This window comes from Salvelinus fontinalis, chromosome 2, assembly GCF_029448725.1.
Source record: "Salvelinus fontinalis isolate EN_2023a chromosome 2, ASM2944872v1, whole genome shotgun sequence".
Classification (NCBI taxonomy): domain Eukaryota; kingdom Metazoa; phylum Chordata; class Actinopteri; order Salmoniformes; family Salmonidae; genus Salvelinus; species Salvelinus fontinalis.
The window spans coordinates 2,185,540-2,200,731 of NC_074666.1; the positions used below are offsets into that span (position 1 = coordinate 2,185,540).

Below are 15,192 nucleotides of genomic sequence, written 5' to 3' on the forward strand. Positions count from 1 at the left end.
TGTTCCACCTGAGCGAGTCTGACCACAAGTCAGAGAACACTATGATGACACACCAAATGATGACCACCAATCAGAGTCCACTATGATGACACACCAAATGATGACCACCAATCAGAGTCCACTCTGATGACACACCAAATGATGACCACCAATCAGAGTCCACTATGATAACACACCAAATGATGACCACCAATCAGAGTCCACTATGATAACACACCAAATGATGACACACCAAATGTGTTTGATGGATCGTGGGAAAAGAACCTAAATAGTATTTTTGTAGGCTACAGTCCAAGTTCTCTCTTCCATTGGCGTGACTGCTGTCGGCATCCAAAGATTATCCAACTTGAATAAACGCTCGGAGTTAAGGACGACATCAGTGGTGTAGTCTACGGTGATACGGATATCACTTATTATTGATATCTACATAGAGCATTGATGTAAATCACACTGCTGCTCTCTCATTTTGTTATTTGTGCCTTACATCTATTTTTGGACTTATAAATTATACATATTAATGTAAAGATATAATTTAATCATTTTATTATATGTAATAGAAAGACATGGGTTAGAAGTCTAGATAACCAACCCATAAAGTAACATTTTACATCCAGCTATTTAACCTTTAACATTGATTTATCCTGCAATAGATGTCGTTCAATTGGTAACATACATGTTTGTCTTCTTCTAATGCCTCTTAAGGGGAAAGTAATCTAAAAGTATCTGAATGTAATCAGATTACATTACTGAGTTTGAACAGTAGTATTAAGTGGATACCTGTGCAGTCATATTGAACAGTAGTGTTAAGTTTACCTGTGCAGTAGTATTGAACAGTAGTGTTAAGTGGGTTTACCTGTGCAGTATTATTGAACAGCAGTGTTAAGTGGATACCTGTGCAGTATTATTGAACAGCAGTGTTAAGTGTTTACCTGTGCAGTAATATTGAACAGCAGTGTTAAGTGTTTACCTGTGCAGTAATATTGAACAGCAGTGTTAAGTGTTTACCTGTGCAGTAATATTGAACAGCAGTGTTAAGTGTTTACCTGTGCAGTAATATTGAACAGCAGTGTTAAGTGTTTACCTGTGCAGTAATATTGAACAGCAGTGTTAAGTGGATACCTGTACAGTAATATTGAACAGCAGTGTTAAGTGCAGTATTATTGAACAGCAGTGTTAAGTGTTTACCTGTGCAGTAATATTGAACAGCAGTGTTAAGTGTTTACCTGTGCAGTAATATTGAACAGTAGTGTTAAGTGGATACCTGTACAGTAATATTGAACAGCAGTGTTAAGTGCAGTATTATTGAACAGCAGTGTTAAGTGTTTACCTGTGCAGTAATATTGAACAGTAGTGTTAAGTGTTTACCTGTGCAGTAATATTGAACAGCAGTGTTAAGTGTTTACCTGTGCAGTAATATTGAACAGTAGTGTTAAGTGGATACCTGTGCAGTATTATTGAACAGCAGTGTTAAGTGCAGTATTATTGAACAGTAGTGTTAAGTGGATACCTGTGCAGTAATATTGAACAGCAGTGTTAAGTGTTTACCTGTGCAGTAATATTGAACAGTAGTGTTAAGTGGATACCTGTGCAGTAATATTGAACAGTAGTGTTAAGTGTTTACCTGTGCAGTAATATTGAACAGCAGTGTTAAGTGTTTACCTGTGCAGTAATATTGAACAGTAGTGTTAAGTGTTTACCTGTGCAGTAATATTGAACAGCAGTGTTGTGCAGTAATATTGAACAGCAGTGTTGTGCAGTAATATTGAACAGCAGTGTTAAGTGGATACCTGTGCAGTAATATTGAACAGTAGTGTTAAGTGTTTACCTGTGCAGTAATATTGAACAGCAGTGTTAAGTGTTTACCTGTGCAGTAATATTGAACAGTAGTGTTAAGTGTTTACCTGTGCAGTAATATTGAACAGTAGTGTTAAGTGGATACCTGTGCAGTAATATTGAACAGCAGTGTTGTGCAGTAATATTGAACAGCAGTGTTGTGCAGTAATATTGAACAGCAGTGTTGTGCAGTAATATTGAACAGTAGTGTTAAGTGGATACCTGTGCGCTGAGTGTCTCCAGGGGGCTCTGGACGCGGGGGAAGGCCATTAAAGGGAGACCACGGTAATCTTCAGTCTTCTGCTTGGTGGCAGTCGAGTGGGCTCCTTTAAAGTTGTTCACCACACAGATACCCTGAAGGAGACACACCGCAGAGGGGACAAAACATTAAGAACACCTCCTCTTTCCATGACATAGGCTGATTGATGTCACTTGCTAAATCCACTTAAGTGGATTGGGAGAACACAGGATAAATAAGGAATTTTAAGCCTTGAGACAATTGAGACATGGATTGTGTATGTGTGCCATTCAGAGGGTAAACAAAAGATTTAAGTGACTTTGAACGGGGTATGTTAAAAGGGTCCCAGGAGCACCGGTTTGTGTGTGCCAAGAACTGCAACACTGCTGGCAATTTCAAACTCAACAGTTTTCTGTGGGTATCATGAATGGTCCACCACCCAAAGGACATCCAGCCAACTTGACACAACTGTGGGAAGCATTGGAGTCAACATGGGCCAGCATCTTCGTAGAACGCTTTAGACACCATGTAGAGTCCATTCCCTGACAAATTGAGGCTGTTCTGATGGCAGCTTCCTCAATATTAGGAAGGGGTTCCTAATGTCAGGTATAATCAGTGTATATTTGGCATTGTGTTTAAGGTTATAGTCCTGCCGAAAGGTGAATTTGTCTCCCAGTGTCTGGTAAATAAACTTTAGGCCTAACCAGGAAGAGATAAAAACATGTTAGTCCTAACCAGGAAGAGATAAATAAACATTCGTCCTAACCTGGAAGAGATAAATAAACATTAGTCCTCACCAGGAAGAAATAAATAAACATTAGTCCTAACCAGGAAGAGATAAAGAAATGTTAGTCCTAACCAGGAAGAGATAAATAAACATTAGTCCTCACCAGGAAGAGATAAAGAAACATTAGTCCTAACCAGGAAGAGATTATTAAACATTAGTCCTAACCAGGAAGAGATAAATAAACATCAGTCCTAACCAGGAAGAGATAAATTAACATTAGTCCTCACCAGGAAGAGATAAATAAACATTAGTCCTAACAAGGAAGAGATAAATAAACAGTCCTCACCAGGAAGAGATAAAGAAACATTAGTCCTCACCAGGAAGAGATAAATAAACATTAGTCCTAACCAGGAAGAGATCCATAAACATTAGTCCTAACAAGGAAGAGATAAATAAACATTCGTTCTCACCAGGAAGAGATAAAAAAAAACATTAGTCCTCACCAGAAAGAGAGCGATAGAGCTGCCCAAGACGAACCCAGCGATGACATCAGAACAGTGGTTCCGGTACTCCGAGACCCGGTTGAGCCCGGTGAGGAAGGCTGTACACAGGGTACCCAGGCACAGCACTGGTTTGGCCAGACGGCTACTCTTAGTCTTTATGGTGCTAGTGATGTACATCTGGAACAGGGAGACACCGGAACATGGTGAGACAGAACCACAGAGATGAAAAAATACTGTATCCATCTCTATGAACAGAACAGCCTGCCTCTGTAAAACAGACGGCTACTCTAGATCTGAAAAACAGAGCTCAATAAGAGACAACACTATGACTGAATTACCAGCCTCTGTAAAACAGGGGAGTAGGAATTACATATCCCATTGACACAAACTGTCAGTTTGTGTTTAGTCATTACCATCACCATTATCACCATTACCACCATCACCATTACCATCACCATAATCACCATTATCATCATCACCATTATCATAATCACCATCACCATTGCCATAAGCACCATCATCACCATCACCATAATCACCATTATCATCATCGCCATAATCATTATCATAATCATCATCACCATAACAAACCATTATCATCACCATTATCATAACCACCATCACCATAATCATTCTCATCAACACCATCACAATCATCAACATCATTCTTATCACCATCCTCATCAACATCATTCTTAACACCATCACATCACCATCATTACCATCACCCTCACCATCATCATCACCCTCATCATCCAAACCATCATCATTGTTTTCATCATAATTACTCTCATCATCATCAATCTCATAATCATTACTCTCATCATCATTATCACCACCATCATTGCCATTGTTAAATACTAATGACTAGAGCACGTTTTAGTTGCATAATGAGTTATTTTATAATTGCATAATCTGCTTATTAGTAGTAATAATCAGTTAATTAGTAGTAAAAACGTGTTATTGAGTTAGTGGTTTAGGTTGTACATTACAGTTTTATATATTTACTGCGTTATATCATCATATCCTCTTCGCATGAATAGATTGTTTTTACATATTCTCGGAGATTGAAAATAGTGTTCTCCTTGTGTATGAGAAGAGTAATTATGTAGTGGACTGCAGTAATGTTTAGTCCCCTAACTCAAGGCCTCTCCTGACTGAAAGGAGGACCTGTGAGAGACGTGGGGGAGTATAAAGGTTCTGGACTCATGCTGGGACACGATAACACCATCTGCCCAGTATAAGAGGTGTTCATCCTAGAAAAATAAAGTGGGGTGGGGGTGTGGGGGGGGGGGGGGGGGGGGGTCTTGGCAACTGTATTGTTGTCTTGGCAACTGCAACACCTACTGTGGTGAATAAATCTAGCTTCAAGTTTTCTCAGAGTCCATCTGGATTATTGTACCAGACCATAGAACCTAACAAGTTGTGTTGTCGGCAGGATTCACCGTGATATTCAGTTAAACCAGAGAGTAGGAATCAGTGGAACAGGAACCTGCACACAAAACGAGGTATGAGAGTTCCTCTACACCCGTTTCCACTCTTTCTGACATCTTGCGGTGAGATGAGGGTCATAGGCTGAATATAAATGATGGGAAACAGACCTAGAAAGCCTGGATGTATTCAGTAGGCCAACTGGGTATAGACCTAGGGGTTTAGCCTCAATATTGGTTAGACTGGGCACTGCCCGGGACGGCCTGCTCAAGAGGGTAAGCCTCCATATAGTTTAGACTATGCATATAGGTTAGACTCCTAGGGACTACGTGCCTAGGAGGGTTTAACTATCCCCTAGGACTAGGGGTTGAAGTCCCCTAGGATGGTTTAACTATCCCCTAGGACTAGGGGTTGAAGTCCACTAGGACTAGGGGTTGAAGTCCACTAGGACTAGGGGTTGAAGTCCACTAGGACTAGGGGTTGAAGTCCGTTAGGAGGGTTTAACCATCCCCTAGGACTAGGGGTTGAAGTCCACTAGGAGGGTTTAACTATCCCCTAGGATTAGGGGTTGAAGTCCACAAGGAGGGTTTAATCATCCCCTAGGACTAGGGGTTGAAGTCCACTAGGAGGGTTTAACCATCCCCTAGGACTAGGGGTTGAAGTCCACTACGAGGGATTAACCATCCCCTAGGATTAGAGGTTGAAGTCCACTAGGACTAGGGGTTGCAGTAATGTCGTAGGGTCGGCCACTCCCCTCGACCCTCCTAACGGACTTCAACCCTTAGTCCTAGGGGATAGTTAAACCCTCCTAGTGGACTTCAACCCCTAGTCCTAGGGGATAGTTAAACCCTCCTAGTGGACTTCAACCCCTAGTCCTAGGGATGGTTAAACCCTGTTTATTGTGTGGTATGTGGCAATGTTTCCACATTTGTATACTAGTACGTTCGGTTGTCGAGAAGTAAGTCCATATTGAAAGTCTACGTTATTCAACGAGTCCCGTGGAAGTCATACCAGGAGGAAAACGTAGGCGTTTTCCATTAATAACGACCCGTGAAGGATGAGACATTGTCGGTAGACGAAAATGACAGTTTCCTGTAAATTATGACGGTGGTTAGAGAACAATAGTAGTATTAAGAAGTTGTTTGAGAACAATTTATGTGTATTGACCGTCAAAACTTAGTAAGGAGGTTGGTTTGAGTCCTATTCGGGCAGATAACTGAGATCGATTTAGGTGGAAATAGGAAAACCACCGTGGTTGACCTGGGAACAGTGATATTTGAGGAGGGAGGGTGGAATCTTACACCTTCCTGTTATCCACATCAACCTTCCGTAGAGTCTCCCTTGGTAAATTATTGTACTCTAGTGTCGTCAATCACCGGAATCATTAGGTAGCTTCACAAATGTATTAAGCACCTACAATACCTTGGAATTTTTTTTAAATAAAAGGCTAGTATTACAGACGTGGGTGAGGAAACACCCTAGATACTGCCGGGTGAGGGGCAGAAATAACTATTGAAAGGGCATCCGGGTTCCTGACACCGTAAAAGGGAGTAGAAGAGGACACATCTAACAAAGCCACGGATACGCTGAAAGACGCGCACCAGCAATCTACCAATTCGGCTCGAGTAAAATTTGGTCAGTGTTTTTCAAATTTTTTATTTTTTTATTTATTTATTTAACCTTTATTTAACCAGGTAGGCAAATTGAGAACACGTTCTCATTTACAATTGCGACCTGGCCAAGATAAAGCAAAGCAGTTCGACACATACAACAACACATAGTTACACATGGAGTAAAACAAACATATAGTCAATAATACAGATGAAAAAAAAATAAGTCTATATGCAAGTGAGGTGAGATAAGGGAGGTGAAGGCAAACAAATATATGTATAAATAAATAAAAATATAAAAAGGCCATGGAGGCGAAGTGAGTACAACACAGCAAGTAAAATAAAAACTAAAAAACACTGGAATGGTTGGTTTGCAGTGGAAGAAAGTGCAAAGTAGAGACAGAAATAATGGGGTGCAAAGGAGCAAAATAAATTAATAAATAAATACAGTAGGTAAAGAGGTAGTTGTTTGGGCTAAATTGTAGATGGGTTATGTACAGGTGCAGTAATCTATGAGCTGCTCTGACAGCTGGTGCTTAAAGCTAGTGAGGGAGATAGGTGTTTCCAGTTTCAGAGATTTTTGTAGTTCGTTCCAGTCATTGGCAGCAGAGAACTGGAAGGAGAGGCGTCCAAAGGAAGAATTGGTTTTGGGGGTGACTAGAGAGATATACCTGCTGGAGCGCGTGCTACAGGTAGGTGCTGCTATGGTGACCAGCGAGCTGAGATAAGGGGGGACTTTACCTAGCAGGGTCTTGTAGATGACCTGGAACCAGTGGGTTTGGCGACGAGTATGAAGCGAGGGCCAGCCAACGAGAGTGTACAGGTCGCAGTGGTGGGTAGTATATGGGGCTTTGGTGACAAAACGGATGGCACTGTGATAGACTGCATCCAATTTATTGAGTAGGGTTTTGGAGGCTATTTTGTAAATGACATCACCGAAGTCGAGGATTGGTAGGATGGTCAGTTTTACAAGGGTATGTTTGGCAGCATGAGTAAAGGATGCTTTGTTGCGGAATAGGAAGCCAATTCTAGATTTGACTTTGGATTGGAGATGTTTGATGTGGGTCTGGAAGGAGAGTTTACAGTCTAACCAGACACCTAGGTATTTGTAGTTGTCCACATATTCTAAGTCAGAGCCGTCCAAAGTAGTGATGTTGGACAGGCGGGCAGGAGCAGGCAGCGATCGGTTGAAGAGCATGCATTTGGTTTTACTTGTATTTAAGAGCAGTTGGAGGCCACGGAAGGAGAGTTGTATGGCATTGAAGCTCGCCTGGATGGTTGTTAACACAGTGTCAAGAGAAGGGCCAGAAGTATACAGAATAGTGTCGTCTGCGTAGAGGTGGATCAGAGAATCACCAGCAGCAAGAGCGACATCATTGATGTAAACAGAGAAGAGAGTCGGTCCAAGAATTGAACCCTGTGGCACCCCCATAGAGACTGCCAGAGGCCCGGACAACAGACCCTCCGATTTGACACACTGAACTCGATCAGAGAAGTAGTTGGTGAACCAGGCGAGGCAATCATTAGAGAAACCAAGGCTGTCGAGTCTGCCAATGAGGATGTGGTGATTGACAGAGTCAAAAGCCTTGGCCAGGTCAATGAATACGGCTGCACAGTATTGTTTCCTATCGATGGCGGTTACGATATCGTTTATGACCTTGAGCGTGGCTGAGGTGCACCCATGACCAGCTCTGAAACCAGATTGCATAGCGGAGAAGGTGTGGTGTGATTCGAAATGGTCGGTAATCTGTTTGTTGACTTGGCTTTCGAAGACCTTAGAAAGGCAGGGTAGGATAGATATAGGTCTGTAGCAGTTAGGGTCAAGGGTGTCCCCCCCTTTGAAGAGGGGGATAACCGCAGCTGCTTTCCAATCTTTGGGGATCTCAGACGACACGAAAGAGAGGTTGAAGAGGCTAGTAATAGGGGTGGCAACAATTTCAGCAGATAGTTTTAGAAAGAAAGGGTCCAGATTATCTAGCCCGGCTGATTTGTAAGGGTCCAGATTTTGCAGCTCATTAAGAACATCAGCTGACTGTATTTGGGAGAAAGAGAAATGGGGAAGGCTTGGGCGAGTAGCAGAGGGGAGGGCAGTGCTGTTGTCCGGGGTAGGGGTAGCCAGGTGGAAAGCATGGCCAGCCGTAGAAAAATGCTTATTGAAACTCTCAATTATAGTGGATTTGTCGGTGGTGACAGTGTTTCCTATCTTCAGAGCGGTTGGAAGCTGGGAGGAGGTGTTCTTATTCTCCATGGACTTTACGGTGTCCCAGAACTTTTTTGAATTTGTGTTGCAGGAAGCAAATTTCTGCTTGAAAAAGCTAGCCTTGGCTGTTCTAACTGCCTGTGTATATTGGTTTCTGGCTTCCCTGAAAAGTTGCATATCACGGGGGCTGTTCGATGCTAATGCAGAACGCCATAGGATGTTTTTCTGTTGGTTAAGGGCAGTCAGGTCAGGAGAGAACCAAGGGCTATATCTGTTCCTGGTTCTAAATTTCTTGAATGGGGCATGCTTATTCAAGATGGTGAGGAAGGCATTTAAAAAAAATGACCAGGCATCCTCTACTGACGGGATGAGATCAATATCCTTCCAGGATACCCCGGCCAGGTCGATTAGAAAGGCCTGCTCGCTGAAGTGTTTCAGGGAGCGTTTGACAGTGATGAGTGGAGGTCGTTTGACCGCTGACCCATTACGGATGCAGGCAATGAGGCAGTGATCGCTGAGATCTTGGTTGAAAACAGCAGAGGTGTATTTGGAGGGCAAGTTTGTTAGGATGATATCTATGAGGGTACCCGTGTTTACGGAATTGGGGTGGTACCTGGTAGGTTCATTGATAATTTGTGTGAGATTGAGGGCATCAAGCTTAGATTGTAGGGTGGCTGGGGTGTTGAGCATGTTCAAATTTAGGTCGCCTAGCAGCACGAGCTCTGAAGATAGATGGGGGGCAATCAGTTCACATATAGTGTCCAGAGCACAGCTGGGGGCAGAGGGTGGTCTATAGCAGGCGGCAACGGTGAGAGACTTGTTTTTAGAGAGGTGGATTTTTAAAAGTAGAAGTTCAAATTGTTTGGGAACAGACCTGGATAGTATAACAGAACTCTGCAGGCAGTCTTTGCAGTAGATTGCAACACCGCCCCCTTTGGCCGTTCTATCTTGTCTGAAAATCTTGTAATTGGGGATGAAAATGTCTGAATTTTTGGTGGTGTTTCTAAGCCAGGATTCAGACACGGCTAAAACATCCGGGTTGGTAGAGTGTGCTAAAGCAGTGAACAAAACAAACTTAGGGAGGAGGCTTCTAATGTTAACATGCATGAAGCCAAGGCTATTACGGTTACAGAAGTCATCAAAAGAGAGCGCCTGGGGAATAGGAGTGGAGCCAGGTACTGCAGGGCCTGGATTCACCTCTACATCACCAGAGGAACAGAGGAGGAGTAGGATAAGGGTACGGCTAAAAGCTATGAGAATTGGTCGCCTAGAGCTACTAGAGCAGAGAGTAAAAGGAAGTTTCTGGGGGCGATAAAATAGTTTAAAGGAATAATGTACAGACAAAGGTATGGTAGGATGTGAATACAGTGGAGGTAAACCTAGGTATTGAGTGATGATGAGAGAGATCTTGTCTCTAGAAACATCATTGAAACCAGGTGATGTCATCGCATATGTGGGTGGTGGAACTGAGAGGTTGGATATGGTATAGAGAGCAGGGCTAGAATCTCTACAGTGAAATAAGCCAATAAACACTAACCAGAACAGCAATGGACAAGGCATATTTACATTAAGGAGAGGCATGCTTAATCGAGTGATCAATAAGGGTCCAGTGAGTAGAGGTTGGTTGGGGTCGTGGCGATCCAGACAGCTGGCCGGGTATATGGCTATCGGTAGCAGCATAGGATGGAGGTCTGTTTGTAGATACCTCGTGCGTTTCCGTCGGTAGGTTCCGTGTAGTGGGGTTTTGTTCAGATAGCAGCCGATAAGACAGCTAACGATTAGCGGGCCTCAGATGAGCGTTCAGGTAACGTCGGGACGGAGGTGCCGGTTGGATAAATCCCTCGGGCAGATAACGTCGGCAGTCAGTCGCGGCAGTCAGTCGTGAAGGCCCGGTGGGGTTCCGTATCTGCAGCAGCAACAAAAGAAACGGGTCCGGATGGTGATGGAACTCCTCAGCTGGCTAGCTCCAGCATGATTTGAGTTTGCTCCGGGGTCGACGTAAGCCAATAGTCACACGGTATGCAGCTAGCTAGCTGCGAAATCAAGGTGCAAGTGGTAAGTGTAAAATAAAGAACACACATATTCTGTTGTGGTGTGGCACAGTGATATCAAGGAGAAATCACAAGCTTAAAACACAAGGTTTTGATGTCGGCGTTGTATCAACAGAACCAATAAAGTTAAAATCAAAGACCTGCAGTCTCAGCTTGTCCAGGCAACCGAATAGTAAAACATGAGCTCATCGATTTGGTCAGAACCAAGACCTCTGGAAAATTATCAAAATTCAACATCTTACCCTCCAGCAGCATCAGAACACATGGGGGGTTAAATGCTCTGGCCACCCCTCCCCCGTTCACCCCGGGATATCATGGGGGGGGGGGGGGGGGGGGGGGGGTATATGCTCTGGCCACCTCTCCCTCGTTCACCCCGGGATATCATGGGGGGGGGGGGGTATATGCTCTGGCCACCCCTCCCTCGTTCACCCCGGGATATCATGGGGGGGGGGTATATGCTCTGGCCACCTCTCCCTCGTTCACCCCGGGATATCATGGGGGGGGGGGGGGGTATATGCTCTGGCCACCTCTCCCTCGTTCACCCCGGGATATCATGGGGGGGGGGGGGGTATATGCTCTGGCCACCTCTCCCTCGTTCACCCCGGGATATCATGGGGGGGGGGGGGGTATATGATCTGGCCACCTCTCCCTCGTTCACCCCGGGATATCATGGGGGGGGTATATGCTCTGGCCACCTCTCCCTCGTTCACCCCGGGATATCATGGGGGGGGGGGGGTATATGCTCTGGCCACCTCTCCCACCTTCACCCCGGGATATCATGGGGGGGGGGGGGGTATATGCGCTGGCCACCCCTCCCCTGTTCACCCTGGGATATCATGGGGGGTATATGCTCTGGCCACCCCTCCCCTGTTCACCCTGGGATATCATGGGGGGTATATGCTCTGGCCACCCCTCCCCTGTTCACCCTGGGATATCATGGGGGGTATATGCGCTGGCCACCCCTCCCCTGTTCACCCTGGGATATCATGGGGGGTATATGCGCTGGCCACCCCTCCCCTGTTCACCCTGGGATATCATGGGGGGGTATATGCGCTGGCCACCACTCCCCTTGTTCACCCTGGGATATCATGGGGGGGTATATGCGCTGGCCACCCCTCCCCTGTTCACCCTGGGATATCATGGGGGGTATATGCGCTGGCCACCCCTCCCCTGTTCACCCTGGGATATCATGGGGGGGTATATGCGCTGGCCACCCCTCCCCTTGTTCACCCTGGGATATCATGGGGGGTATATGCGCTGGCCACCCCTCCCCTGTTCACCCTGGGATATCATGGGGGGTATATGCGCTGGCCACCCCTCCCCTGTTCACCCTGGGATATCATGGGGGGTATATGCGCTGGCCACCCCTCCCCTGTTCACCCTGGGATATCATGGGGGGTATATGCGCTGGCCACCCCTCCCCTGTTCACCCTGGGATATCATGGGGGGTATATGCGCTGGCCACCCCTCCCCTGTTAACCCTGGGATATCATGGGGGGTATATGCGCTGGCCACCCCTCCCCTGTTCACCCTGGGATATCATGGGGGGGTATATGCGCTGGCCACCCCTCCCCTTGATCACCCTGGGATATCATGGGGGGTATATGCGCTGGCCACCCCTCCCCTGTTCACCCTGGGATATCATGGGGGGTATATGCGCTGGCCACCCCTCCCCTGTTCACCCTGGGATATCATGGGGGGGTATATGCGCTGGCCACCCCTCCCCTTGTTCACCCTGGGATATCATGGGGGGGTATATGCGCTGGCCACCCCTCCCCTGTTCACCCTGGGATATCATGGGGGGGTATATGCGCTGGCCACCCCTCCCCTTGTTCACCCTGGGATATCATGGGGGGGTATATGCGCTGGCCACCTCTCCCCTGGGATATCATGTATCCCAGGCTAAACGGGTCACCTCTCCACTATATCCCTCTCTTAAAGAGGAAAAGGAGCGTTATGGGTTGAGGGAGGCAGAGATGGGCACATTACCAGTCCACACAGTGGTCCTGGAATGGATTACCGATACAAAAGACCTGGGGAACCATAGAGATGTGCGACCGGTTCGTACTCATACAGTCCCAGTTACTTATTATCCTGGGCTAGTAATCCCAGAGGGAGGAAATCCCTCCAGACCGCCAGACTTCCAGCCGGTAGTAAAATCAACACCAACAGTTGATTATTGGTGAAATGCGTAGCATAATGAAAGAAATGCCTGACACAGTTAAAGAGGGTCAGGAATTTATCCGTTTTCTGAGAAAACAGGGCCGGATATTTGTATTACACACGGGCGATTATGATCACATAGTCCGCTCTCTCCTACCTAGAGCAATGTTGGCGCAACCTCTACGGGATTGGTGTCCCTATACCGGGACGGTTGAGCTAACGTGCGCTAATGTGACTAGAATGATGTTGTAAGTAACAGCAAACTTTCCAGGACGTCTTATGAAGGCCGAATGCTTAAATACTTGTTAATCTAACTGCACTGTCCAATTTACAGTAGCTATTACAGTGAATAAATACCATGCTATTGTTTGAAGTACTGTGCAATATAGCAATATAGCAATCTGCACCGACTGCTGCCATCTTGTGGCCAAAATCTAAATTGCGCCTAAACTGCAATATTATATTATGTCCTTTATCTTGTATTTCAAAAATTGAAAAAATTATATAGAAAACACATTTTTTTTGTTTGAATTGTCTAATACCATATCTAATGTGTTATATTCTCCTACATTAATTTCACATTTCCACAAACGTCAAAGTGTTTCATTTCAAACGGTATCAAGAATATGCATATCCTTGTTTCAGGTCCTGAGTACCAGGCAGTTAGATTTGGGTAGTGTCCGATCCTTAAGAGGCTCTAGAGCAATGTTGACGCAACTCCTGGAACTTCACCAAAACCCCTCAGCGTGAGGCATGTGATCCAGCAACCTCATATGTGGCTCATGCTGTTGGGAAACTTCTTTTCAGATCAGATGTGAACAAAATCATTACATTTATTCAGGGTCCTAAAGAGGGAGTCAGTGATTACGGCAATATGATGGAAGAAACATTGTGTACTACTTTGTACCTCCACCTTGAACCCACTATAAAGGCTGCTATTGCCGGAGTGATGAATCAATATTCCACCTTGGAAAAGATAGTACAAGCTGCATTGCTAGCTGAATTAATTCTACCAACTTTGAACCAGAATGAGTTGTCGCTGCTGCCCCGAGCAACCCCAAAATAGTTTCAAGAATAAGGAAAATAAAAGCAAGACAAGAGGTACATCTGGGTTACACAGGTACCAGTAGTGTCCACCTAAAGAGAAAAAGAGGTATTGAGGCCGTCAATGAATGCAACCACTGGACTCACACTACACAAAGTGGTTACCGGGAGACCGATGAGAGTCCCAGGCGCCATTATTTATATGTCACATATTAATGATGAATGTCAGTTTTGGTTGAATCTATGTTGTCTTACTGTCGGAAAATGACCCATGCATTGCAGTGTGTGTATTCACAGGTAAAGTGAAAAAAATATCTGGAGTGTTGGGACAGTGCTGGTCTGGGTCCCACACAGTGCTCTGCACCTACAGTGGTTCTGGGAGATAACACAACCATACTTTGAGGGTGGGTTGTCGTGTCTTTGGCTATGCCGGATTAAGTGATATGACATGCTATTCTATAAAATCCTTTCTCTGTAATTAATATTACCTGATCGAGATAATCATGTAAATGTAATTAACTAGAAAGTCGGGGCACCACGAAATAATATTTATAGAGCAGTTATCTTCCGAATAAACTCTTAAAGACCTTGTAATATTTTACATCAATAGCAGTCAATATTAATCGTCACCTTATTTCAGTCTCATCTGAAAGTTGTAAATTCTTGGTTATCTGCACGAACTCTGTCTTCACTATGAGTCATCCGTACATCAATTGTCTTAAATCATGTATTTACTAACACAGTAATTCACAGAAATGCAGAAACAAACAGTAGATAGTTACAAGGAAATGATAGCGGAGTTTCCCTAGTGGGATAAACCGGCATTGCGGCTTGGTGTACAAAAGGGAAGTGGGGGTCGACTGAGATAAGACAACACACAGTTGATAATTATAACAATTGAAATGCTAATCCTTTGCATATGAACGCTCACTCATTCTGGAACAATTGCAATCAATATATATATTTACGCTCAGTGTGTCGTCGGGATCTCTGTTGAAAATGTTGTTTCTGTTGGAGAGTCTGTCCGTCCTCTCTCTCTCTGTCGTATTTAGAATGGATAGTTCAGAGTGACATTCATTCATGTCGTTATAGAATAGATGTTTCGGCAGTTGTCGGTCTTCGCGTTCAATGATACTGAATTCCTAGCTGCAGACTAGTAATTAATATCAAAGACTTGTTCTTATTCTGTCGGTATCGATAGTCTAAGAGTTTAACCACGTGGGATGGTTAAAATATTCAGCAATCGTCTCAAACCTTGGCCCTCTCGTTATCGAGGTAAGCTGGTCTGCAACCTTTGTCCTCTCGTAATTGAGAGAAACATGGTCTGTTGAGAAATTCTCAAGGTGAGGGTTTTATTCGGAAGAACAGAAAAAGGCTGTCTCATGACACCAA

General features: G+C 44.8%; 1 protein-coding gene across 1 annotated transcript in view; it reads right to left on the reverse strand.

The window, feature by feature from the left end:
* LOC129869620 (phospholipid phosphatase-related protein type 1-like) overlaps positions 1-15,192 on the reverse strand; it is a 117,734-nt gene that overhangs the window by 49,224 nt on the left and 53,318 nt on the right. The window contains exons 3-4 of the mRNA XM_055944194.1: positions 3,302-3,478; positions 2,056-2,187 (exon numbers count right to left, since the gene is read on the reverse strand). Of these exons, the coding sequence (XP_055800169.1) occupies positions 2,056-2,187; positions 3,302-3,478 (309 nt within the window). The remainder of the gene's footprint in view (positions 1-2,055; positions 2,188-3,301; positions 3,479-15,192) is intronic.